Source organism: Dasypus novemcinctus, chromosome 3 (assembly GCF_030445035.2).
Source record: "Dasypus novemcinctus isolate mDasNov1 chromosome 3, mDasNov1.1.hap2, whole genome shotgun sequence".
In the NCBI taxonomy this organism is placed as follows: domain Eukaryota; kingdom Metazoa; phylum Chordata; class Mammalia; order Cingulata; family Dasypodidae; genus Dasypus; species Dasypus novemcinctus.
The window spans coordinates 79,674,477-79,702,233 of NC_080675.1; the positions used below are offsets into that span (position 1 = coordinate 79,674,477).

The 27,757-nt window shown below is 40.0% G+C and overlaps 1 protein-coding gene and 1 long non-coding RNA gene across 4 annotated transcripts in view; both read right to left on the minus strand.

Annotated features, from left to right (window-relative positions):
• Positions 1-844: 844 nt before the first annotated feature.
• Positions 845-1,301, minus strand: LOC139438671 (uncharacterized). The gene is made up of 2 exons (XR_011648374.1): positions 1,131-1,301; positions 845-1,038 (listed from the first exon to the last, which is right to left on the minus strand). It is a non-coding gene; the product is annotated as an uncharacterized lncRNA (long non-coding RNA).
• Positions 1,302-10,544: 9,243 nt separating this feature from the next.
• The window catches only part of PRORP (protein only RNase P catalytic subunit), a 133,089-nt gene continuing 115,876 nt past the window's right edge, over positions 10,545-27,757 (minus strand). For 2 of the 3 annotated variants that reach the window (XM_058293547.2, XM_004467911.5), the window contains exons 6-8: positions 15,228-15,376; positions 12,208-12,403; positions 10,545-10,800 (exon numbers count right to left, since the gene is read on the minus strand). In XM_058293547.2, coding sequence (XP_058149530.1) covers positions 10,669-10,800; positions 12,208-12,403; positions 15,228-15,376 — 477 coding nt within the window. In that variant the 3' untranslated portion in view covers positions 10,545-10,668. Of the gene's footprint in view, positions 10,801-12,207; positions 12,404-13,518; positions 13,608-15,227; positions 15,377-27,757 lie in introns of those variants that run through there. The other variant, XR_011648372.1, reaches the window with a different exon arrangement.

Genomic DNA, 27,757 nt, shown 5'->3' on the forward strand with positions numbered 1-27,757 from the left:
ATGTAATTAATGTCAATGAATTGTACATTTAAAAATTGTTAAAATAGCCACTTTAATGTTTTTTTTTACTTGCTCTTTTTTTTTTAATTGACTTTGTAATAATATTACATTAAAAATATATTTTAATGTTATATATTAATACAATTTTTAAAAAAATGCCTGGAAACATCTGTATTTAATAAAACTTAAAATGCTTCTGGAAAAAAAAGGTCCAGTTTGGCCACCTCACATGGGACTGAAAATCATCAGGGTTTAAGAGGTTAAGAAAAAAATGAGATCAGAATATAAATGAAATTGAAATATCTGGGGGATATTAGCAATGGGAGTGAGTGATAATGTATTTCATTAACATTTATAAAGTGCCAACTGTTCAGTACTGATTTCTTCACATAAACTTCCCATGGTGTGTCAAAGAACAAAGAAAATCAAATGATTTTTCTTGAAAAACAACAAGCAAGCAAGCAAACAAAAACTATGCGAAAAGCAGTTCTTCCTTAGACTTTTCTTTTCAAAAACTTGGTCTGACCAGAGTTTATTTCCTTAGGAGTTGGAGATCAGAGGGCCTGACCTGGAAAAGACCCATTTCATCAAGGATTTGATTACTCCTGCCAGAACAGGACTAAGTGCCTGAGGACATGACCCTTAATTTGTGCCAATAGTTATTATCAGGGCGACAGTTTCCTGGAACACAAATTTCCTTCTGAACACAAGCAAAGTCTTGAGTAGTATTTTGTGAGTATACAACAAAAGTATACAGCAATACCCCAGATTAGCCTGGCTTTCCCTATTTATGTATCTACATTATAATTAGAGAACATGAGGAAGAAGTGGCAGAAGACTGTAAGAACCAGAAAAGTTTTTATTTTCAAGTAGGTAAAAACACACATTACAGAAGAGTTTACAGAGAATGATCCTTTTCTAATGGTTGGGTCTGTAGAAAATGGGAATATATGTGTATAAAAATTTCACAGCAATAGACTCCTTAGCTAGGGAACAAAGGATTAAGAGAATGCAGCTTTGGAGTCCAGGGCCAGGTCACTGAAAAGGGAAAGAAAATACAAGAACAATTTATTTTTGAAGAATTTGTAATACAGTACATCTTAGGCAACCAGTCTGGGTGGGGGACTTACCTTTCTGAGGATGTGCCATAACTACCTGCAAAGAAACCAGTTTCATGGAGTCTCCATTCTGTTCTCCCAGGCCAGGATACCACTCTGTTCCCACAGAGTCAAAGGAACAGCAGAAGAGTCAGGGAATTCTCTTGGTACCTGCGAGAACACTGACATTCTGTGTTCTGATGCCTTCAGAGAACGCACAAGAAATCTGTTTTAATAATGGACTTAAAATAGTTATATGTGACCTAGAAACTGATACCTAACTTAATAATATATATATTTAAAAGATTTATTTATTTCCCCTCCCCACCCCCGTTGTCTGTTCTGTGTCTATTTGCTGCGTCTTCTTTGTCCGCCTCTGTTGTCAGTGGCATGGGAATCTGTGTTTCTTTTTGTTGCGTCATCTTGTGTCATCTCTCCGTGTGGGCGGCGCCATTCTTAGGCAGGCTGCACTTCCTTTTGCGCTGGGCGGCTCTCCTTAGGGGGCGCACTCCTTGCACGTGGGGCTCCCCTACGCGGGGGACACCCCTGCGTGGCACGGCACTCCTTGAGCACATCAACACTGCGCGTGGGCCAGCTCCACGCGGGTCAAGGAGGCCCGGGATTTGAACCGCGACCCCTCATGTGGTAGATGGACGCCCTAACCACTGGGCCAAGTCCGCTTCCCACTTAGTAATAGTCTGATCCAGCTAAGGATGGGCAATTTGACCTGGTCTCTTTAAAATTAATTTTTATCCCTAACATATCAGAAAGGAAAGTTCCTTCCAATGATTTCTCAAATATTTACTTCCTAGGCACCAAAGAAAGCATCATCATTTTAATGTGGTTGAAATTAATTCTCTACATCTTTTTTATTGGGGGGCGGGGGTGCAGAGGGAGGTCTGGAGCTACCAAAACTCCTTCACCTGTCACTGTTATTTACAGAAAATTATCATGGTTATCTTACCTTAATCCATTTGATAAGTGTGTAGGTCTGCCTTATTCTGGTAGCAAAAAAACAAACTATTTTTAGCTGCCTTCAGTGACTAGATAATTGTCTTCCTGTTTATTTCAACTCCCTCTTGAAAGCAAGTTGTGTATGTAGGATATCTGGAAGTACCCATCAGATCGAATATTGATAACAAAAGAACAAAGTTAGGGAGAGTTTTGGGGAATCTTGAAACAACTTGAAGTTAAAGATTATTTTTCAAGTTCACTACATTTACTCATATGTGTTCCTGCCTCTTATATTTTCTTTAATCCCACCTTTTCCCACGGCTTCCTCTGCATAGGTCTTTGAAGGGAACACCCTTCTTTTATATATATAGACTCAGTAGACTGCTTATCATTGTCTGGGACAGGGCAGGGAAATGCTGGTCCTCTTTCCATTCTTTCCCCCTTCCAGGTGCCTTTTAGTCATGACCTTTCTTATTCCTGCTCTTCTCCAGCCTCCTGTACAGCTATGCATCTGTATAAATGCTTCATTTCCTAGTACCCCTCATCCTCCCAAGTAACTTCCACATTGAGTTGTCAGATTTAGCAAATAAAAATTCAGGATGCCCAGTTAAATGTGAACTTAAGAAAAAAAAAAAAAAAAGATAATTTTAGTATAAGTGTCCCAGCAGTATTTGGGACATACTTATACTAAAAAGTTACCTACTTATCTGAAATTCAAATTTAACTGGCCATCTTGTATTTTTTGTTGTTATTGAGGTATGTGGAGGGGTGGGAATTGAACCCAGGACCTCATATGTGGGAAGCCAGCACTCAAAAATTAAGCCACATTGGGTGAAGTGGATGTGGCTCAGCTGATAAGAGTGTCTGCCTACCATATGGAGGGTCTAGGGTTTGATACCCAGGGCCTCCTGACCTGTGCGGTAAGCTGGCTCATGCACAATGCTGCTGCGCGCAAGGAGTGCCATGCCACACAGAGGCGCCCCTGCGTAGGGGTGCCCCACATGCAAGGAGTGTGCCCCGCAAGGAAGAGCTGCCCCACTTGAAAAAAGCGCAGCCCACCCAGGAGTGGCGCCGCACACAGAGAGCTGATGCAGCAAGATGACACAACAAAAAAAGAGAGACACTGTCTCCAAGAATGTGTGTTCTTCTGTGTCCTCTTTGAACCCTGGACCTCCCATATGGTAGGTAGGTGGATGCTCTATCAGTTGAGCCATGTCCACTTCCCATTTTGGAAATGTTTTTAAGTGGCAGAATCAATGCCCTTTCTTTCTTTCCTTTCCTTCCTTCTCTCCCTCCCTCCCTCCCTTCCTTTCTTCTTTACTTTTTCTTCCTTCCTTCCTTCTTCCTTTTCTTCCTTCCTTCCTTCCCTCCCTCCCTCCCTCCTCTCTCCTCCCTCCCTCCCTCTCTTTCTCTCTCTCTTTCTTTCTCCTCCCTTTCCTCCCCCTGCCCAGGTTGTCTGTTCTCTGTGTCTATTTGCTGCTTCCTCTTTGTCCACTTGTTGTTGTCAGTAGCACAGGAATCTGTGTTTCTTTTTGTTGAGTCATCTTGTTGCATCAGCTCTCCGGGTGTGCAGTGCCATTCCTGGGCAGGCTGCACTTTCTTTCGTGCTGGGCAGCTCTCCTTACGGGATGCACTCCTTGGGTGTGGGGCTCCCCTACACAGGGGACACCCCTGCGTGGCATGGCACTCCTTGCGCGCATCAGCACTGCATATGGGCCAGCTCCACACGGGTCAAGGAGGCCCCGGGGTTTGAACTGCAGACCTCCTATGTGGTAGACGGATGCTCTAACCACTGGGCCAAGTCCGCTTCCTCAATGCCCTTTCAAAGCCTTCATCTTACATGACTGACTGATACTACCAATCTGGACCATAGCTTTTAAAGTATTTCTTTCTTCCCATTATATCTTGGACCTTGCTTGACTGGTAGCATTTGTTTCACTCAGGTGATTAGAATGAAAATGGGCAGCCTAGGTGTTGGTACCAGCTGCCTTCGTACAGAGAATCCTTGCACTGCCCTGCAGTCATTGGGTCAGTGTGATTTACTCTTAGTAGCCTTGGAATGGTTCTCCCCGACTCCTGGACAAAGAACAGATGCACCTCAACTTACTTCAGGCAGAAATTAGGGTGTTGTTTCTGAATGGTATGGAGTTCAAAATAATAATGAATTTCCTTACTACAATTTTCTAACTGGTGTGCCATTCTGGATACTTGGGTCTTTGAAGAGGTACCTCCTTTTCCTTTCCTCTTACTTTCCTTCCTTTCTCTTATATAGCTGGCAACAAAACTGCTAAATCAAAGTACTGGATGTTCCACTATTCAGTCTGTGTTTTTACAAACTACTCTTGCCTAAATCACAATGTCCAGTAGACAAAAGAATATTTGATGGAATTCAGAAGAGGAGGGTTATAGCTGAAATGTCTCCACTAACTAGTTGCAGGATCTAGGTAAGCCACTTCATCTTTTTGGATCTGTTCCTTATCTATAAAATGAGAGTATTGGACTGCTCTAAAGTTCTACAATTCTTGTATCCATCTCTATGTGCTTTTTTGTGAGGAAGTTGCATTAGGCTTTTAGTCAAGCTTAACGAATGCTTTTAAAATTTTTTCTTAAAGTCAGGATATTTACTAGGGGAAAAGAAAAGTTTAGCTCATTGAAAGCACTAGATTGACCAGCAATATAGTATGTGCAGGCTGAAAGTTCCTGCAGTTGCCTGGAGAGGCTGAATACGCACTATCCCTCCTCATGCCCTGGCGGGGTGGGGATGGAGTCAAGAGATGGGTCCTATTGTATAGTCCATGCTGGCTTAAACAGCTTACCCAGAGAGGATGAGGGAGCACTGTCCCTTCTGCCCTGTCAGAGGCAGGGAATGGAGTCAGAGATGTGTCTAACAATCTGGTTCATGTGGGCTGAAAGTGCTTGCAGTTTCCCTGATAGGGTGAGGCAGCACTGTCCCTCCTACTGCTCTGTCAAGGCACACTGGAGGCTCCATTCCTACCCCTGACAGGGGAGGCAGGGGGCAGGTACTTCGTTAGTCTACCTGGGCAACTCCAGTTAGTTTTAACATACATGGCTTATATTGCTGCCCAAACCTGCAGCTCCATCCTGCCCCACGCAGGGGAGGAAGGGACATGGAGCTTCATGTCTCTCTGGGCAACTACAGATGGTCTTGGTCCGCACAGCCTGGATTACTGCACATGGCTGCAGTTCCATCTCTACCCTTGGCAGGGGAGAAGGTGGGAGAGCTTCATTGGTTCCTGGGGCAATGCAGGAAGCTTCAGCATCCACGGCTTACAGTAACAACTGCATCCTCAACTCCTATTCCACAACCAGCAAGGGAGAAAGGGCAAGAAACAGATGAAAAGGAGCTGAAAGAATTCAGACTGGCTAAACATGAGCCACTATAAAGTTCCAAATTAACTTGAACCAAGTGTCAAAGAGGGGTTGTAACACAAAGCCAATCAAACAGAAAGCCCTAAAGAGAGAAACTGAGCCCATAATAAATATGTGGAGACACCAACAAAAATTTACAATCCATACCAAGAAACAGGAAGATATGGCCCAGTCAAAGGAACAAACTAAGCCTTCAGATGACATAAAAGAATTGAGACAACAATTACAGATGTTCAAACAAACCTCCTTAATAAATTCAATGAGATGGCTAGAGAGATTAAGGACATCAAGAGGACACTGGGTGAGCACCAAGAAGAATTTGAAGGCATACACAGAAAAATAGCAGAGCTTACAGAAAAGAAAGGCACTAAAAATGAAATAAAAAATACACTGGGGGCATATAACAGAAGATTTGAGAAGGCATAAGAAAGGATCAGTGAGCTTAAAGACAGGGTCTCTAAAAGTAAACATACAAAAGAACAGATGAAGAAAGGAAAGAAGAAATTGAGCAGGGTCTCAGGGAACTAAATGACAGCAAAAGGCATGCAAACACACATGTTATGGGTGTCCCAGAAAGAGAAGAGAAAAGAAAAGGGGTGGAAGAAATATTTGAGAAAATAATGGTAGAAAATTTCCTAACCCTATTGAAGGACAGACATTCTTGTACAGGAAGCACAATGTATGACCATCCGAATAAATCCGAATAGACCTACTCCAAGATACACACTAATTAGAATGTCAAATGCCAAAGATAAAGAGAGAATCCTAAGAGCAGCAAGAGAAGAGATTCATCACGTAGAAGGGATGCACAATAAGATTAATTGCTGATTTCTCCTCAGAAACCATGAAGACAATACGACAGTGGAATGATATATTTACGATACTGAAAGAAAAAACTGCCAGCCAAGAATCTTCTTTATCAGTGAAAGAAACTAAAAGTGTAAAAAGAGTGGTAAAAATAAGGTATTAGAGATAAAACCCAAAGAAAATGGATAAAGCAGAACTGCCTTTATAGTAATAACATAGAATGTTAATGGATTAAACTCTCCAATCAAAAGACAAAGACTGGTGGAATGGATAAGAAAATATAAGCCAGCTATGTGCTATCTACAAGAGACTCACCTTACACCCAAGAATAAAAATAGACTGAAAGTGAAAGTCTGGAAAAAGATATTCCACACAAGCAGTACCCCCCAAAAAAGCTGGAGTAGCTATACTTACATTGGACAAAATAGACTTGAAAGGCAAACCTGTTATTATAGTCAAGGAAGGATATTATATACTAATAAAGGAGGCAATTTACCAGGAAGAAATAACAATCATAAATGTATGTGCACCTAATCAGGATGCCCCAAATTACATGAGGCAAACACTGGCAAAACTGAAGGGAGAAATAGATATCTCTACAATAACAGTTGGAGACTTCAGTATACCATTCTAATCATTGGAAAGAACATCTGGGCAGAGGATCAATAAAGAAACAGAGAGCTTGAATAATACGATAAATGAACTAAACCTAATAGACATATACAGGACACGCACCCCAAAACAGCAGGATATACATTCTTCTCAAGTGCTCATGGATCTTTCTCCAGGATAGACCATATGTTAGGTCGCAAAGCAGATCTCAATAAATTTAAAAAGATCGAAATGACACAAAGTACTTTTTTTGATGATAATGGAATATAGCAGGAAACACGATTAGCAGAAAAAGGGAAAATTCACAGATATATGGAGATAAAACAACATACAAATAATCAGTAGGTCAAAGAAGAAATTGCAGTAAATATCTCAAGATGAATGAAAACAAGAACACAACATATCACAACCTATGGGATGCAGCAAAAGCAGTGCTGAAAGGGAAATTTATGTTCTCAACCCTTATATTGAAAAAGAATAAAGAGCTAAAATCAACAATTTAACTACACAGCTGGGGAAAGAGAAAAAGAACAGCACACTATTCCCAAAGCAAGGAGAAGGAATGAAATAACAAAGATCAGAGCTAAAATAAATGAAATTGAGAAAAAAAAAGAAAGGATTAACAAAACGAAAAGCTGGTTCTTTAGAAGATCAATAAAATTGACAAACCTTAGCTACACTGACACAGAAAAAAAGAGAGGAGATGCAAATAAATAAATCAGAAATGAGAACAGGGACATTACTACTGACTCCACAGAAAAAAGAGATCAAAAGAAGATACTATGAACAACTGTATGCCAACAAACTAGACAATGTAAATGAAATTGAAAAATTCCTAGGAACACACAAACAACTTACACTGACCCTAGAAGAAATAGTAGACCTCAACAAAACAATTACAAGCAAAGAGATTCAAACAGTCACCAGAAACTCCCAAAATGAAAAGCTCAGAACCAGATGCCTTCGTAGGTGACTTCTACCATGCATTAAAAGATTTAATACCAATCTTACTCAAACTCTTCCAAAAAATTGAACAGGAAGGAATGCTACCAAACTCATTCTCTGAAGCCAATATCACCCTAATACCAAAGCTAGGTAAAAACATTACAAAAAAAGAAAATTACAGTCACATTTCCCTAATAAATATAGATGCAAAAATTTTCAACAAAATACTTGCTAATCAAATCCAACAACACATTAAAACAATTATTCATCATGATCTAGTGGGCTTTATCCCAGGCATGCTGGGTGGTTCAACACAAGAAAATCAACCAGCATACTACATCACATTAAAAAATCAAAGATAAATCACATGATCATCTCAACTGACACAGGAAAGGTATATGACAAAATACAGCATCTTTTCTTGATAAAAACAGGAATTGAGGAAAACTTCTCAACATGATAAAGGGCACATATGAAAAACACAAAGGTAACATTGTACTCAAAGGTGAAAGACTGAAAGCTTTCCTGTGTGATAGGAAACAAGACATGGTTGCCCACTGTCACAAGTGTTGTTCAATATAGTGCTAGAGGCTCCAGCTAGAGCAATGAGGCAAGAAAAATTAAAAGCATCAAGTTAGACAGGAAGAAATAAAACTTTGCTATTCACAGATGATATGGTCCTATACCTAGAAAGTCCTAAAATACCTACAATAAAGCTACTAGAGCTAATAATCAAGTTCAGCAGAGTGGCAGGATACACTATTAATATGCAAAAATCAGTAGGGTTTCTATATACAATGAGCAATCTGAGGAGGAAGTCAGGAAAAAAATTCCATTTAAAATAGTGACAAATAGAATAAAATATTTAGGAATAAACTTAATCAAGCACATAAAGCACATAAAGTATTAAGAAAACTACGATGCATTGCTAATAGAAATCAAAGAAGACCTAAATAAATTGAAGAACATTCTGCATTCATGTATGGAAGAGTATCATTAAGATGTCAATTCTACCCAAGATGATATACAAATTCTATGCAACCCTGATAAAAATTCCAACAGCCTTTTTAAAGAAGTGGAAAACCCAATTACCAAATTTATTTGGAAGGGTAAGGGGCCCCGAACAGCCCTTAAAAAGGAAGAATGAAGTTGGAGGACTCTCACTTCAGGACTTTAAATCATATTATCTAGCTACATTGGTAAAAACAGTATGGTACTGGTATAAAGACAGATACAGAGACCAAGAGAGCAGAACTGATGATACAGAAACAGACCCTCACATCTATGATGAAGTGATTTTTGACAAGACTGTCAAGCCCACCCAGCTGGGCCTGAACAGTCTGTTCAACAAATGGTGCTGGGAGAATTGGATATCCATATCCAAAAGAAAAAAATGAACTCACACCTTATACAAAAATGAACTCAAAATGGAGCAAAGACCTAAATATAAATGCAAAAGGAAGGAATACACGTTTAGGACCTGGTGGTAGGTATTAGTTTCTTCAACCTTACACCAAAAGTACAATCAATGAAAGGAAAAAAATGGAAAAATGGGACCTCTCAAACTTAAAACACTTTTGTGCTTCAGAGGACTTTGTCAAGGTGAAAAGGCAGCCTACTCAATGGGAGAAAATATTTGGAAACCACATGTGAGATGAAGAGGGTAAATAATAGTGTGGTAAGGGATTTTTTCTTTTGGACAAAGGAAAACATTCTAAGGTTTACTGGGGTGATGACTGCACAATTCTGTGATGAAAGTGAGAGCCACTGAGTATACACTTTGGATAGAATGTACAAGGCATAGGACTGGATAACACAGTTGGAACATGTGTGGTTAACAGTATAAATATGAGAGCACTCTCTTATGAACTATAACAATGTACAATACTAATACATAGTGTTAATAATAGGGGGTGTATGGAAAAAATATACCAAGTGTATGCTATGGACCGTAGTTAGTGGTAATCTGATGACTCTTCATAATCCATAACAAATGTCCCACAATTATGTAAGGTAGTGGAAGGGTGATATATGGGAATTCTGCACATTATACATGATTGTTTTGTAAGCTCCCAACTTCTCTAATAAAAAAAAAAAGAGAAAATAACTTTAATTACTTTGTTAAACAAGTCAAATTTGATTAAATGAAGAAAATGTATACACTTTAGAAAGCCTACTGCAGAATGGAATTAATAGTATACACAAAATGCTGAGCCAATATGGAAAAGGGATTATAGAATTGAAGAAGAAATGATCATAGTCTAAAAAGAAGAAATTGGTCCTTTTGTCCAATCCAAATCATTTGGTGATAAATAACTAAAAGTTACTGGTAAGCCTTTGTTCTCTTGGCCAGTTTATCACAGAGGACCATAAATGATTGAGTGTGGGTGAGAGGATATGCAGAGAATGAGAAGATGTCAGAGATGGGAGAAGGGGTTGAGAAACAACGTGGGTTAGCCCAGGGCCAGATGGATTGGTCTGCTTTTAGTGGCCCTGGAAGGTGAGGTGAGGAGTAGCAAAATGGATACCAGAAGCACTACCTGTTGCCCAACTAAGTGGAATAGTTGACCCAAAGAGATACGTAGCTTTCATTCTGCACTGAGTTTCCCCACTGTGGATAAATGCACAAAAACAAATGCTGTGTGAAAAAAAAAAATGCAACTGGTTATGAAAAGATACTATATCTCTTTCATTGAATTAAAAAACCAATGTGTTCATATACCGACAACTGGACCCAACAGTGTTAAAAGAACTATTTTATTTTCTGGATAGAGGCAATGCCCTAAACAAACATTAATTTAATATCTCTGCTGCCAACCAGGAGAGCACCCAAACACAAATTTAGCACAGGAGATAAGAGCCTTCATGTCTTTCGGTGAAGACAAAGCCATTTGGTTGGCACTTCATAGGAACATCTTTCCACCGTGTCTTCATCATATGGTATATGCCATGAATCTCCAGTAGTTTGTACCACTGTGTCATGGCTGGGAATATGCTGTTGAATGAAAAAGGGAACCAGGCATTGAGAATGACACTAAAGGGTTACCGGGCCATTTTCCTTTCCTTTCTGATAACTTCTCAGTTTGCTCCAGAAGAGTATTTCCTCTCTTATTTCACAATGGATTTTCAAAGAGCAGGTAGCTCTGCAAGATGAACTTTAGTATTAAGAGTTCCTTTTTCTTGGGTTTTATTTTGAAGGTTAAGGATTCTCTAAAGGATCTGTATATCCATTTTGGGATACAGAATTCCTTTTGTTGCCTTTATCCATTTTGTGGATATGAAGAAAAAATAATAACATGTATAGAAAAATTTCAAATATGCAAAAGTAGAAAAATAGTATAATGAATTCTTTCGTGTCAAACATTCGGCTTCAACCATTTTCAATTCATGGCTAGTCTTATTTTATCTATACCCCAAACCCACTGCCTTGCCACCCCCCAAAATATATTACATCATTTCTTCTGTAAATATTTTAGTATGTATCTCTAAAAGATAAGGACTCTTATTTTTAAAATGTAACAGCAATACCATTATTACACTTGAAAGTTAATAACTCTTTAACATCAAATTTCTAATATCTACATTTTTTCAATTATATGTCACATATATTTTATAGCTTGTTTGAATTACACTCAAAATAAAGTTAGTACATTGTGACTGAATGAAGTCTCTCTTAATTATCTTTTAATTTAGAGATTCTCTTTCCATCTCTCTTTTTCTTTTTCTTACAAATCAATTTGATTGATACATTCTATTTTTCTTGCAATTTTTTGTGGTTATTGAAGAAACCAGGCCAGTTGTACAGTGTACATAGCCTTGATTTTGCTGATTGCATCCCCTGTGGTATCATTTAACACTTTATTTACTGTAAATTTGTTGTTTTGAATATTTTTGACCATTGAACCATATTTTACCATGGGAAAACATATTTTTTTAATAATATAACTTCCCTTTGGATTTTCTTTCTTTGCTTTCCTTGTCTTTATAGATATTTAAACTAGAATCAAAGGGAAATTCAACTGAGACCATACCATATAAGTAGATTAAACAAGGAAAAGGAGTTTCTTAGCAGAAGTAGAAGTATGAGAATAAGGAATTTTTAGCTACTAAAATAAACAGGAAAATAACAAACATGTATGAGAAGTCAATACTGATGACATCATTAAAATCACAATGACATCCCAGATGACTTAAATATGTTGATTAATTTGGAGTTTGCCTTTGGACACTTTTGCTAATAGTAGACTCTCTGTTTCTAGGAAACAGCTAATTCCAAATAGTAGACTAAAACTAAGAAAAATAGTGTTTAGGATCTTCAACTAGTTGCAACATTCTTTTAATATGCTACATTCTTACTATATACTTCACTGTGTTGACATGATTCAGAGAACAGATAACACACCTGAAAGATTATTTTTGATCCTAGAAATCTATTAATAATTTCCAGCTGATGTCCTTGCTGCCATTTAAAGAAAAGGCGTTGGGTCTTGACATCGCGCAGGCAAGCCTTGTGGTCCCGCATCAGGTCTTTTGTGATAATCTTGCAGTGGTTCCCTGAGTGCATTGCAGCATACAGAAGGAACGGGTCATCTTTTGAGCTGAGCCAGGCATAGAGAAAGGACACAATCAAGGAAGCATTTTTCTCCACACTTTTTATTCTCTCACTTTCCTCAGAGGTGCTCTGAATTCAGTGATACTTAGGACCCACCCGGAAGTACTTAGCAGGTAGTAATACTGTCTAGAACACAGATGGAAAGTTGAGGGAAAGGGAATGCTAATGCTCTGGGGACTCTGGCAACAGCTCAACAGGGCTCTCCTACTAGAATGAAGAAATCAACAATAAATTTCCCTTCACTCTTAAAAGTTAGTTCTCTGTGTTGCCAGGGTGTTTTTCCTGTTTGCCCCATCCACTACAGGGCACATCTTTGTTTTCCTGTCCCTCATCCAACTTCAAGAATCATCCAAAATACTAGTAAGGCAGGGTGACACTTTTTTGATAAGCCACCAAATAAATGGCTACTCTCAAAGCTGAAGCTGGTATGTCAAAGCAGTTACTGGTCAGTCACCCATATCAACAACTGAAAGCACCTCCTGCTTTAGTCCTGTTGGTGACTAAGAGTCTCCAACACTACCCACCACTTACCGTTTTAGTATATGAGCATACAAAAAGATAGTATTTAATTAACTTGGCCTAGGAGGATTATGACTACAACATGTGATATGCCTTATACCTTGTTTCAAATTACCCAAAGCAGGACCATTTTAAGTTCATCTTACAATGAATAATTTCAAGTGAAATGATAAGATGACGGGAACCTGCCTTAAAGCTCTCCAGGGAAAAAAAGAAATAATTTTTTAAAAGGTGAAGAGTTATATGAAACAATGTTAAAAAAATGATGGTGGTAATTGTTGGAGCTGGGTTAAAGTGACATGGGGGTTCACTATACAATCCTCTCTATTTTAGTACATGTTTGAAAGAGTTATGGTACATTAGTGGAAAATTATGTATTAAATATCCAAATCCAAAGCCATAAGGTCACTGAATCAATCTGTACACCTTAATTTGGAATTTCAGTTGATGTAATAAATATAGGCCTCAAATCAAGCAACAGACCAGTTTCCAACAGCCTTCTTGGTTATAATAATTTGCATTTATCCAATCTTCCACCTAAGAAAAATAATAATGATGACAGCAACCAACATGTATGCCTACCATGTTCTTGGTGCTGTGCCAAGAGTTTTACATGTGCTATTGACATGTATTATCTCGTTTAATCTTTGCAACACCACAATGAGGGTTACCTATGAAGAAAAGGAGACACAGAAAAGGGAAACATATGGCAGGGCTATATTCTGAACCTGGGTATATCGCAAGCCTGTGCTTCTAATGCCAACCAAATACTGTCTGAAGTGCTTTCATGAGAAAGCATTATTATTGTCTTCTACTCTTGGAGAAATGGAAACATCTCCTTCTCTGAATAAATAAAATAAAAGGACTTCATTAAAAGTCAAAAAGGGATTTAGTTTGGGATCTGGATATAGAGTTAGCTTCATGTATTGAGAGCCATTTTACCTTTTAAAGAATAAATGATTTCAGGAATGCTGACAAATCTTAAAAGTTATCATATTCAAACTAATGAAACCTAGATTGAAGTATGAGGAATTACACATCATCTATGTGAAGTCAGAAATAAGCTCTGTCAGCATAAACAGTATGAAAAACTAAAGGCACATTAGAGGTTTATACATACTCTTGACTCTTGAGGATCTGTGCTCCTCCTGATTACTTTATGGGCACTGTAAATTTTGTTACTACCATATTTTCCTTGTTCCTTTGGGCTCCAGGGATGCTCGGAGTCAAATCTATAGCTTATAGCAACTTTTCCTTTATAATGAGAATAAAATCTAGGCCCCTTGCAATGTGGTCCCAGCTACTCTCTGACCTTAGAGCTTCTACTTACCCTCTGTTGCTATACCCCATCCACGCTGGTCTTTTTTGCTGCTCCTCAAACAAGCCAAGCCCCTCCATGTCTCAGGTTGTTCCAACCACCTAGCATATTCTTTCCACTACCCCTGCTCCTTTTACAAATGACAATCCTCATCAGATTTGCCCCCTCAGAAAGGCCTTTCCTGATTACCCCGTATGTCCTAACTACCTACTACCTAATCTTGTTCCCTCTACTTACTTTGCTTTACCGTTTTCATAGCACTGATCACTTTCTGAAATTACATTACCTATTTATTTGTTTGCCTGTTTATTCAAAGTCCCAAGAGGGAAGGGATTTTGTCTTGTTCACTGCTGTTTCTCCAGAGCATAGAAGGTGTTCTTATTTGCTAAATATTTGTTAAATGATCTATTTAGGATCTTACGGCATGCATTCTGTGTACTGACTTTATCTTCAGTACACCTCTGACTTTATCTTCCTCCCATTTATTTATTTTTTATCCCCCCTCCCCCATGGCTTTTTGCATGCTGTCTGCTCTCTGTGTCCATTTGCTGTGCCTTCTTCTGTGTCTGTATTTATTTTTATTCCCCTTCCCCCTTGCAGCTTGCTTGCTGTCTGCTCTCTCTGCTCATTCATTGTCTCCCTCTTTTGTTGCATCACCTTGCTGAGTCAGCACTTCACAGTGCTTGCGGGGTGGGTGGCTCTTCGCAGCGTGCAAGTGAGCCTGCCTTCACAAGGAGGCCCCAAGATGCGAACCCAGAGCCTCCCATATGGTAGATGGGAACCCGACTGATTGAGCCATAGCTGCTTCCCCCTCCCATTTCTTTTTTATCCTTAATTTTTTCCTACCAGAGAAGCTGCCTCAAATCTTTGGTAATAAGGCTAAATATACATACATATATGCATTATTAAAATACCAGCTAACTAGCAGATGACTGGAGACTAGTGCAATTCACCTATTACCTTCAATACTTACATGTTGTCAGCAAAGAAACAGCTGGCTTGCTTTTGCACCTCTTCCATCTCATTCCTTCTCCACCGGGAACCATGTACTAGCATGTGCTTCCGGCCCAGGACCAATAGTCTCAGGTTCTGCTTGGCTAGATGAGAGACTACATTTGAGAGCTAAAAAATACAAAGCCAAAAGAATCTCGAATAAGAGGAGCAATTTTTCTAGTTGGTGAAACATTGTTTCTGGCAAGGGGGAAGAAAAACATTCCTTAAAATGCTTCCTTATTACAAATTAACACTTGACATCTACCGATTGGTCAGGCTATATTGCACCCAAGATTTTCTAAATATAGTCTAGATCAGTTTTGCTTAAAACTGTGTTCCCTAGAGACCACTGGGATAGAGATAGAGTGTATCAAAATGGATGGGATTTTAGTTCTATACACTCCCAAACCTGTTTCAACAAAAGCAGCTTGATCTTTGAATGTTCATATATTGGTATTCTATATAAGTTTCTTTTTGAATAAAGGGTTCTATTTACTTACTTTTTTTTTTAAGTTGCAAATGGCTGACACAGGTAGTGACTTTTTTAAGATTTATTTTATTTATTTCTCTTCCCTTCTCCCCCATTATCTGCTCTCTGTGTCCATTCACTGTGTGTTCTTCTGTGTCCGCTTGCATTCTTCTCATGCGGCACCGGGAAACTGTTGCTTTTTTGTTGCATCATCTTGCTGCATCAGTTCTCTGTGTGTGTGATGCCACTCCTGGGTGGGCTGCGCTTTTTTCAAGCAGGGCGGCTCTCCTTGCAGGGTGCACTCCTTGTATGTGGGGCTTCCCTACATGGGGGATGCCCCTGCATGGCACGGCACTCCATGTGTGCAGCAGCACTGCGTGTGGGTGAGCTCACCACATGGGTCAGGAGGCCCTGGGTACGGAACCCTGGACCCTCCATATGGTGGGTGGACAATCTATTAGTTGAGCCACAACCGCTTCCTGATAGTGACTTTTTAACCAACTTTTCCATGTCATGACTTCACTACTGAGATGGCTTTCATTGAAATCCCTTTTCCTCCCAAATATCTGTCAATCTTCCACCCTTTAGCCCACTTTCCAGAAAGTTCATTTATCAGCATTCTCTCCTTTTCCTACGGCTCTTGCATGCATGTGAACTCCTGAAGACTAGACTTGGACTTTTAGCAAGTCTGGTATTCTGGTGAGCTTTCTATATTCAATCTTTTATAAGAAAAACCTGTAGAATGCTTTCAAGTAAAGCATATTATGCTAAGCGATAAATTGATATTGCTAAGCAAAACAAAAGCTAATGGTAATAAAAAATTATAACATTACATAATAGGAAATCAGAAATATAAAAGATTTTTAATTATAAGAATTGCTAGAACCACAAAAATCACAAGTTGAAAGTTATTGAAGGAATTCTTACTTTTCTTGGGTCTTAGTTGAAAAAAATGATTGATTTTTAGTATAGCTTCCCCTTACTCATATTATCCTGAAAATCGAGAAGAAGGAATTATTTCAAATTCTTTAATCAATAAAATTTCATTCATTTTTTTTCAGTCAGTCATCAAATATTGCTTCAGCACCTGTTATGTCCTAGATACATGTAAACTCTTTGATAATCTAATAATGAATTAGAAAGGGCTTATTTAAAAAAAAAACAGTTTAATGCTTTGGATTTATATTGGAATTTTTACCATCCTACTGTTACTTTTTTTTTTTTTTAAGATTTAATTCTCTCCCCTCCCCCCGCCCTGTTGTCTGCTCTCTGTGTCCATTTGCTGCGTGTTCTTCTGTGTCTGCTTGCATTCTTGTCAGGTAGCACAGGGAATCTGTGTCTCTTTTTGTTGTGTCATCTTGCTGCGTCAGCTCTCCATGTGTGAGGTGCCACTCCTGCGCCTTTTGCGTGAGGCAGCTCTCCTTGTGGGGCACCCCTATGAGGGGGGCAGCCCTATATGGGGGGCACCCCTGCATGGCAGGGCACTCCTTGTGTGTGGCAACACTACGCGTGGGTCAGCTTACCACATGGGCAAGGAGGCCCTGGGTATAGAACTCTGGACCTCCTATATGGTAGGCAGATGCTCTATCAGTTGAGCCACATCCACTTCCCTATTACTGTTCTTATTATTTTAGTAAGGAGTGGTTACTTTTATTATCCCTAATTATTATTAAGGATAATTAAGACACAGCATGGCCCTAACTCTCCCACTGAATGTGAGCTGATCACTGAAGTAGGGCAGAATACCAAGACTAGCATGAGGACCCTTAAGCCCAAAGCTTTTTACTATAGTTAGTTAACCTTAGGTCTTTCCTTCAAAGGTAGGAACAGTAGTTTCTGTATTCATCCAACAATCATTTTCCAGGGCTCTCAGTATGGAAGGTATATGATAAGTACCACAGCCCACAAAAATTTCAAAAGACAGGGTCCCTACCTTTAGTGAGGGTGTGGTCTAATAATTTTCTTATCCATTTAGCAAAACCTTAGGAAAATATATACACACATTGGATGGTTAGTAAACATTTTCTGATTAGCTGAAGAATATGCCCAATGTCTTATTTCTATCCATCATAAAAGTAGCTCACTACTGCAAACTTGATTTATTTTTGTTTTTTAAAATGTTTCTTTCATTATTGTAAATTTGAAAGACACAGACTAGAAGATGTAAGAAGAAACCCTCATAGCTTTCTACCCAAAGAATGTTAATGCATATTTTTCCAGTCTTTTTAATCTATGTATTTTTATATAATCTTATTATATTTAAGAAGTTAAGTGGTAATCAGAGGCCAAACATCTACAATAAGAAAGCCTGGTTTCATGAATTCAAACATCTGTCTCAGAATACATTGAGAGCGTATCTCTTTCAGAATGCACTTATAACATACTTTTTTAAGTCTATGGTAAAATTACAGATTATTTTCACTGTGCCCAGATACAATACGAGATGGCAACTGTACTTATTAATAGTAATGACAATTACATTTTTTATTTCACATGAATTCCCACAAATTTATGATAAAGATACAAAATAAACAATTGAAACAAAATGATTTTTTATATTGATTCCTTCAATTTCTATGCAACTGGGAATACATGGTTTAAAGGAAAACACAATTGGTTCTCTACAACTATTGGTTCAGATAATGGCCTTGAGTTTACTAATATTTAAGATAAAGAAGGGAACTCAAAGAGCAGAAAAGCCTTAAACTACTCTATGGCACCATCTGCCGGCTGAGAGGTTTCTACAAGCAGTTGCTCTTTGAGAAAGATAACAAAGGAGAATAAATGACAGATATGAGAAAGAAAGTCACTGACCTGAAACTGTGACAATCCAGCTATGAGCCCACTTCCTCCTAAGGATGAAAATTATCTTTGGGGTAAATTCCAAGGCTGAATCCAGTGGTCTGGGTCAGAGTCCCAGGATATTTGTATGGTAAAGAAAAAGAAAACTCACCTTAATTACATTTTAGGCCAAAAGTAAAAAAGGAGAGGGACTTCCACTTCTGAAAAGATAAGTAGATGTACTTTTCCCTATTCTTCCCACTTTGTGCAACTAAAAACCCTGAACAGTGTATATAAAACAAATATATGAAGACTCTGAAAGATGGGGATCAGAAGGTGAAAATAGTGGTGGAAACATGGTGAATTCCTTGGGTTTTCTTTTCGCTTCATACATCCCATTGTATGAATACATGAATGGCTAAGAAACCAATAATGCAGAAACACCAATAGAAACAGACCAAAAAAAAAGTCCCACCATAAGCCAATGGAGGGGAGCAGATGTAGCTTAGTGGATGAGCACCTGCTTCCCATGTACAAGGTCCTGGGTTCAATCACTGGTACCTCCTTAAAAACAAAACAAAACAAACAAACAAAAAAAACCAATGGACCAGGAAAGAGGCTGTCTATCAAGACAGAAATTTTTAGAAAATAACCACTCTTCCAACCAAATTCCACAACAAAACTGCAGCCTCACCCCAACCCATACCAGCTAAGGCCAGGGAGCCTAGACTTGCATCCTTGCAAGGCTGTAACAAAGTGCCCCAACACCCTTACTGGGGTGGTGTCAGAGAAGGACAAGTAGGGAGCTGGGATTTTCAACACCACTAGCTTATGAGCACACCCTGCTGTCCTCCCACAACATTCAGCAATAACAAGGTGATGTGATCCATCTTCTTCCTGCTGAGGTGGTATAAGAGGAGGCCTAGAGAGAGGTAAGACTTTTACCATCACCTAGTGGTAACAAGGCCACCCCCCAGCCCCCCACTGTGGTGTCAGTGAAGGCCATGTGGTGGACTGGAACATCTACCTACACTGAGCAGTAACAAAGAGTACCCACTCAAGTGTCAATGGAAGATGAGGAGGAAACCTGGACTTCTACCCCAATATGGCTGAAATGAGGTGGTGCTTCCCTCTTCTTGTGCCATAGTGTTGAAGGAGAAAGTCAGCTAAAACAGAAAGTTTAAATGAGATCCAGAGTCTCAAAACATGATATAAAAATGTCCAAGGTTTCAAAAGAAGATAACTAGTCATACCAACAACAAGGAATGTCTCAAACCGAATGAGAGAAAGAAAATCACTAGATGCCAACACCAAGATGAAAGAGGTGTTAGAATTATCTGACAAAGATTTTAAAGTAGCCATGATAAAAATGCTTCAGTAATTCCAAACATGCTTGAAACAAATGGAAGAAAAAAAAAAGCCCCATCAAAGAAAAAGAAGCTATAAGGAAGAACCAAATATAAATATGAGAACTGAAAAATACAACAACTAAAATGAAAAGCTCAGTGGATAGGCTCAACAGCAGAATGGAGAGAACAAAGGCAGAAGTCTGGAAGATGGAACAATGGATATGATCCAATCTGAACAGAAAGAAAACTATTTTTAAAAAAGGGGGGTGGAGAGGGGTGGACAGAGCCTCAAGGACCTGTGGGATTACACAGAAATCTAATACTGGTGTCACTGGAGTGCTAAAAGGGGAGGAGAAAGAGGGTGGAACTGAAAAAGAACCTGAAGAAATAATGGCTGAAAATATTCCAAACTCAAAGAGACATAAACCTACATCTCAATAAGCTGAGAGAACCCGATTCAGGATAAACTCAAAGAAATCCATGGCAAGCCACATCAACTTCTGAAAACTAAGAAAAATTCTTGAAAACAGTCAGAGAAAAACATTTTATCTGATAGGAAAACAATTAGAATGTCCACAAATTAACAACATTTTATCTGATAGGAAAACAATTAGAATGACAACAAATTTCTCATCAGAAGTCATGAAGGTCAGGAGGAAGTGGCAAAATATTTTCAAGTGTTGAACAAAAAGAACTGCCAACCCATAATCCTATATCTAAGAAAAATATTCTTCAGGAATGAAGAGAAATCAAGACATTCTCAGATGAGATAAAATGAGAATTTGTCACTAGCAGATTTCCCCTTAAAGAAAGGCTAAAGGAAGTTCTCAAAAGAAAGAAAACAATAAATTGTAAGACGGGAAACCTGGAAAGAAAAAAACCACAGTAGGTAAAAATATGGGTAAATACGATAGGCTTTCCTTTTTCTCTTGCATTTTCTTTCTATTTTTTTAAGATTTATTTTTTATTTATTTCTCTCCCTTTCCCCCCCTCCCAGTTGTCTGTTCTCTGTGTCCATTTGCTGTGTGCTCCTCTTTGTCCACTTCTGTTGCTGTCAGCAGCACGGGAATCTGTGTCTCTTTTTGTTGCGTCATCTTGCCGCATCAGTTCTCCACGTGTGTGCCGCCATTCCTGGGCAGGCTGCACTTTCTTTCGTGCTCGGTGGCTCTCCTTACGGGGTACACTCCTTGCACGTGGGGCTCCCCTACGGGGGCGCACCCCTGCGTGGCACGACACTCCTTGCACACATCAGCACTGCACGTGGGCCAGCTCCACACGGGTCAAGGAGGCCCGGGGTTTGAACCGCAGACCTCCCATGTGGTAGATGGACGCCCTATCCATTGGGCCAAGTCTGCTTCCCTCTTGCACTTTCTAAATTATTTTATTTATTATTTGGCTGTAACATCTTTCTCAAAGCTCCAGAAAAAAGTTAAAGGGTTGTAGTAATTAAACAAGGAAAAGGTCACTTAGAAGCATTAGGATCTCCTGGCACCCTGATTGGCCCCTCCTCTCTTCCTTCATTGGCTTGGCATGGAACCATGGTCCTAGTTCTGGCGGGTGCAGAGTAACCCTCCTGCACATACTGGGAGCATTTATGACTAGCTCAATTTGTCTGGTGGTGGCCTGAGGGACTTGCTGTATCAGAATTTGCCCTGTGTGTGGTCAGCAGCTAACAAAACTCTCCTGCAGAACACTGTAGGAGAGTGGTTGGGTGGCTGCCTGAGGGAAGGGATTACTGGCTGAACATCAGTGGAGTACCTGAGACCAAAAGGAGGCTGCATACTAGAGAGGAGGGGACATTTATACCCATGTAAATGAGGGAATTCCTAGGGCCAAATGTGCATGCTCAAGACAAGATATGTGTGCAGAAAGGATAGAGAGGCTTGAATGTTCTGGCCTGGAGCAATTCTCTAAACTCATTGTATGGATAAACTCTGGAGGAAAGCATTTACACAGGTCAATCTGCAAAGACTAGAAAAGGTGTTTTCTTTCCTTCCTTTTTTTTTTTTCCCTTTAACTCTTAGCGTTCAAGGAAGGCTCTGTCGTAACACTAGCTAGATACAAGCTTAAGGAACAGACACCTCAGAGTCTAAATTTCAGGGATAACCCATTAAAATATAAAGATGTTATTGATGGTAGGCTGAATTATGAGAGTCCTGTATGATGTTATATATGTTAGTTTTGTAAGTTCACAATTATTATTATACACTTATTGTTCATGTATGTTTATGTACGAGTGCTATACTTCAACAAACTAATTTTTAAAAATAAATAAATAAATAAATAATAAAAATGTCCATGTTTCAACAGAAGTTTACAAAACTTACAAAGAAACAGGAAGTGAAGGCCTAGGTAAAAGAAGATGAAAGAGGAAGTGGATGTGGTTCAAGCAAACTGAGCTCCTGCCTACCACATGGGAGGTCTGGGTTTGGTTCCTAGTGCCTCCTAAAGATGAGCAAGACAGCAAGCTGACACAATAGGCTGGTGCAGCGAGCTGGCACAACAAGAAGATGCAGCAAGAGACATAAGGAGGAAAACAGAATGAGAGACCCAACAAAGCAAGGAGCAGAGGTGGTTCAAGCAATTAGGTCCTCCCACATGGGAGGTCCTGGGTTCGGTTCCTGGTGCCTACTAAAAGGAAGACGAGCACATAACAAACACAGTGAGTGAAAACAATTAGGGGTGGTGGTGGGAAGAAATAAAATAAATCTTAAAAAAAAAAGATGAAAGCATTAAAAACCATCAATGAAGAGGATCATACCTAGGACATTCCAGACAAAGACTTAAAAAAAAAAATCACCCTAATAGATATAGAAGATGGAAGCAGAGTACGGAGCTCCAGGAGTAAGCTTGCCCTACAGTACAGTTAGTAATGAGCCAGAGCTATCTAAAGCACCTGTCTGGAGGGCCCAGGAAACCAGAAGAACATCCTGTAACATCCTTGGAAGAATAGAAAGAGGAGATTGCCCATCTGCAGTGAAGATTCATAAGTAGAGCACTCCACGCCATGGTGGCTGGTGCTCATTCCCTGCTGGTGGTGCAAGCCACCTCAGGAGCTAATCCATGGCTGGAGTTGGAAGCTCCATTTCCCAAAGACCAATTTCAGCTACTGATTAGTAAATCTGACTGGCTAAAGTCCAATCCTAAGAACAGCTAAAGTTAAAAACCAGAATAAGTCAGAAAGAGGCCAACAGCCTCCACTTTAACTCCACCCCCAGAATGAGGGGAGGCAGGGCTGACTGAAATCACAGTGAAGGTAGGTATCAGCTTCTTTCCATCCAGGTCAGACTGCAGCCCTAGCCTAGGCTCCAGCCTCACCTCTGACAGGGAGGAAGCTAAGGGGACTTGCACCAGCCTCTCCAGGCAACTGCAGGCACTTTTGGCCCACACAGACTAGATTGATGAGCAAATCTGTGGCGATATCTCCACTCCCAATAGACTGGGGGCGGGGGGAAGCAGTGTTTCCTCAACTTCTCCAGGGAACTGAAGGTGCTTTCGGCCTGCACAGACTAGACTGTTGAACACTCCTGTGGATCCATCCCTGCCCCTCACAGGGCAGAAGGGACAGTGTTCCCTTAGCCTTTCTGGGCAACTACACCAACTGTCAGCCCAGATGAGCTAGATTATTGGAAATATCCGTGACTTCATCCCCATCTCTGGTAAGATAGGAGGGATGTGGAGTTTTCACAGCCCCTCTGGGCAACTGCAGCTGCATAAGCCTGCATGGACTACAACTAGACTGGTGACATACCTGCAGATTTATCTCTGTCCCCGACAGGATAGGAGGAGGGTGGTGTTTCCTCAACCTCTATGGGCAACTGCAGGCACTTTTAGCCCATATGGACTAGACCATTAGATAGTTGTGTGGATCCATCCCTGCCAGTGACAGGCCAGAAGGTTCAGTGCTGCCTCAGCCCATCCAGATAACTGTAGTCACTTTGGGCCTGCAAGTACTAGATTATTGGACGTATCTGTGGCTCCATCCCCACCCCTGACAGAGCAGGAGAAGGGACAATGCCCCTCTCACCCACTCAAAGGAACTGCAGTTGCTTTCAGTCTGCACTGACTAGATTGCTGGGCACACCGGAGGCTCCATTCCCAACCTTGACAGAGGAGGAGGGGAGCTGGTGCTTCCTCAGTTTGTCTGGGCAGCTGTGGTCAGTTTGGACTCACACGGCTTAGTTTGCTGCTCACACCTGAGGCTACATCCCTACCCCAGGCAGGGGAGGAAGGGATGTGGGACTTCATCCGTCTCTCCAGGCAACCACAGATGGACCTTGCCTAAACAGCCTGGATTACTGCATACAGCTATAGCTCCATCCCTACGCCTGGCAGGGGAGAAAATGGGAGAAGCTTCATCAGATCCTGAGGCAACATGGGCAGCTTCAGCCTCCACATCTTACAGTACCAACTGCATCCTTGGCTCCTACTCTGCAAGCAGCAAGGGAGAAAGGGCAAGAAACAGATAAAAAGAGCTGAAAAAATTCAGACTGGTCAAACATGAGCCACTAAAAAGTTTCAAAATAAGTTGAACAAAGTATCAAAAAGGGGTTAAAACACAAAACCAAACAAATAGAAAGCCCAGGATACAGAGAGAAAAGGGGCCAAGAATAAATATATCTAATAAATCAGAGGCAGAGACACCAACAAAAAATTACAATCCATACCAAGAAACAGGAAGATACAGCTCAATCAAAGAAATAAACTAAGCCTCCAAATGATATAAAGGAGTTGACACAACTAATCACAGATGTTAAAAAAAAAACAAAAACCTTCTTAATAAATTTAATGAGATGGCTAAAGAGAATATGGATATTAAGATGACACTGGGGGAAGTAGATGTAGCTCAAGTGATAGAGCTTCCGCCTACCATATGGGAGGACCTGGATTCGATCTCTGGGCCTCCTGGTGAAAAAGAAGAGAGGCTGTGCCCACGTGGCAAGCCAGTGCCTGTATGACTGCCTGCATGGTTAGCCAGTGCCCCATGCAAGTGAGTCACGCAGCAAGTTGATGACGCATCAAAAAAAGACAAGGGGAGAGTCCAGGTGAAGCGCAGCAGAAACCAGGAACTGAGGTATTGCAATTGACAGGGAACCTCTCTCCCCATCAGAGGTTTCCAGGATCGAATCCTGGTGAATCCTAGAGAAGAGAAAATGAGCATAGAAGATAACACAGACAGCAAAAACAGCAGGGTGGGAGGAGGGGAAGGGAGAAAAAAAAAAATCTTAAAAAAAAGAAAAAGATGACACTGGGTGAGCACAAAGAAGAACCTGAAAGCATACATAGAAAATTAGTACATCTTATGGGAATGAAAAGCACAATAAATGAAATTTAAAAATACACTGGAGGCATATAACAGCAGATTTGAAGACGTAGAAGAAAGGATCAGTGAGCTCAAAGACAGGGCCACCAAAAGTGAATATACAAAAGAAGAAACAAACAAAAAAAAGAATGCAAAAAATTGAACAGGGTCTCAGGGAACTAAATGATGGCAGGAGACATGCAAATACACATGTCACAGGTGTCCCAGAGGAGAAAGGAAGGGAAAAGGGGCAGAAGGAATATTTGAGAAAAATAATAGCAGAAAATTTCCCAACCCTATTGAAGGACATAGAAATCTGCATCCAAGCAGCACAACATACTTCCATATGAATAAATCCAAAGAGACCTACTCCAAGACACACACTAATTAGATTGTCAAATGCCAGAGATAGAGAATCCTGAGAGCAGCAAGAGAAAAGAGATTTATCGCATATGTGGCAGTTTGATACTATTTATGAATTTCAAAAGAGATTTAGGTTGTGTTTGCAAACAGGTCTGTTCCTCTGGGCACAATACCCTTTGATTGATTTAAATTCAAAGGCTTTACATTTACTTGATTCTGTCAAGATTAGGACTTTGATTTGACCACATCATTAGGGCATGCAGGGCTTAATCCCTATCCCCATGGTGGGCTATATAAATGGACATTCACACAGAAGTAGATACGCAGAGAAGGGGATACACAGAGAAGAAACACAGAGGAAGAGACAGCGTCATCAACAGAGCAGAGGCCCAGAAAGAGAGATGAGCCGTTCCTGATAGTTTATATCTGACCTTGTAAAGAGAACAGAGTAGCAGAAGCTGGAAAGAAATAAGCTGCAGGAATAAAGATGACCTCTATGCCAGCCTACAGCTGAGACTGGATGAAGCTGGACCATTGAGCCTTAAGAGAGAAGAGGAAGGTTGAATCCTCACAGATGTCACCCACCATCTGGCTTCAACAAGTGGCAACAGAGTTTGGTAAGGAAGTAACCTGAGTTGGACTCTTTAGGACCTTGTAACTGTATGCTTTTACCCCAAATAAATACCCTTTATAAAAACTAACAGATTTCTGGTATTTTGCATCGGCACCCCTTTGGCTGACTAATACAACACACAAGGGATGCCCAATAAGATTAAGTGTTGATTTCTCACCAGAAAATAGACATAAAAAGGCAGTGGTATTTAAGATACTGAAGGTAGAGGACTTGGCCCAATGGACAGGGCATCTGCCTACCACATGGGAGGTCCGCGGTTCAAACCCCGGGCCTCCTTGACCATGTGGAGCTGGCCCACATGCAGTGCTGATGCGCGTAAGGAGTGCCGTGCCACGCAGGGATGCCCCCCGCATAGGGGAGCCCCACGTGCAAAGGAGTGTGCCCCGTAAGGAGAGCTGCCCAGCGTGAAAGAAAGTTCAGCCTGTCCAGGAATGGCACCGCACACACAGATAGCAGATGCAGCAAGATGACACAACCAAAAGAGACACATTCCTGTGCTGCTGACAACAGAAGCAGACAAAAGAGAAGCATGCAGCAAATGGACACAGAGAACAGACAACTGGGGCGGGGGTGGGGGGAAGGGGAGAGAAATATATAAAAATAAATCTTTAAAATAAAAAAAAAAAAAGATACTGAAAGAAAAAAATGGCCAGTCAAGCATTTTATATCCAGCAAGAATGTCATTCAAAAATGAAGGCAAGTTTAGTATATTCACAGATAAACAGAAACTGAGAGAGCTTATAGCAAAAAGACAGGCCTTACAGGAAATACTAAAGGGTATGCTACAGTCTGAAGAGAAAAGACAGGTTTGGAAGAGTCTAGAAATGAAGATTTTATCAGTAAAAGTAACTAAAAGTCTCAAAAGAATGGTAAAAATAAAATATGACATAAAAACCAAAGGTGAAAATGGGTGAAATAAGAACTGCTTCTACAGTAATAACATTGTTAATGGACAGGAGAGAAAGGCTTGGAAGAAAGTCTAGAGATGAGTTTATAACTGTAAAAGTAAATAAAAGCATAAAAATAGTGGTAAAAGAAAGAATGAAATAACAAAGACCAGAGCAGAAATAAATGAAATTGAGAACAGCAACAAAAAACAATAGAATTAACAAAACCAAAAGTTGGTTCTTTGAGAAGAGCAACAAAATTGACAAACCCTTAGCTATACTGATAAAGAAAAAAAGAAAGGAGATGAAAACAAATAAAATCAGAAATGAAAGCAGGGACATTACTACTGACCCTACAGAAATAAAAGAGCTTGTAAGAGGAAACTATGAACAACTGTATGCCAACAAAGTAGACAATGTAGATGAAATGGAAAAATTCCTAAGAACATAAGAACAACCTACACTGATGCTAGAAGAAATAAAAGACCTGTACAAACCAATCACAAGCAAAGCGATTGAAACGGTTACCAAACAATTCCCCAAAATGAAAAGCCCTGCACGAGATGGCTTCATAGGTGAATTCTACCAAGCATTAAGAAGCATTTAATACCAATCTTACTCAAACTCTTCCAAAAAACTGAACAGGAGAGAATACTACCAAACTCCTTCTCTGAAGCTAATATCACCCTAACACCAAAGCTAGGTAAAGATACTACAAAAAAAGA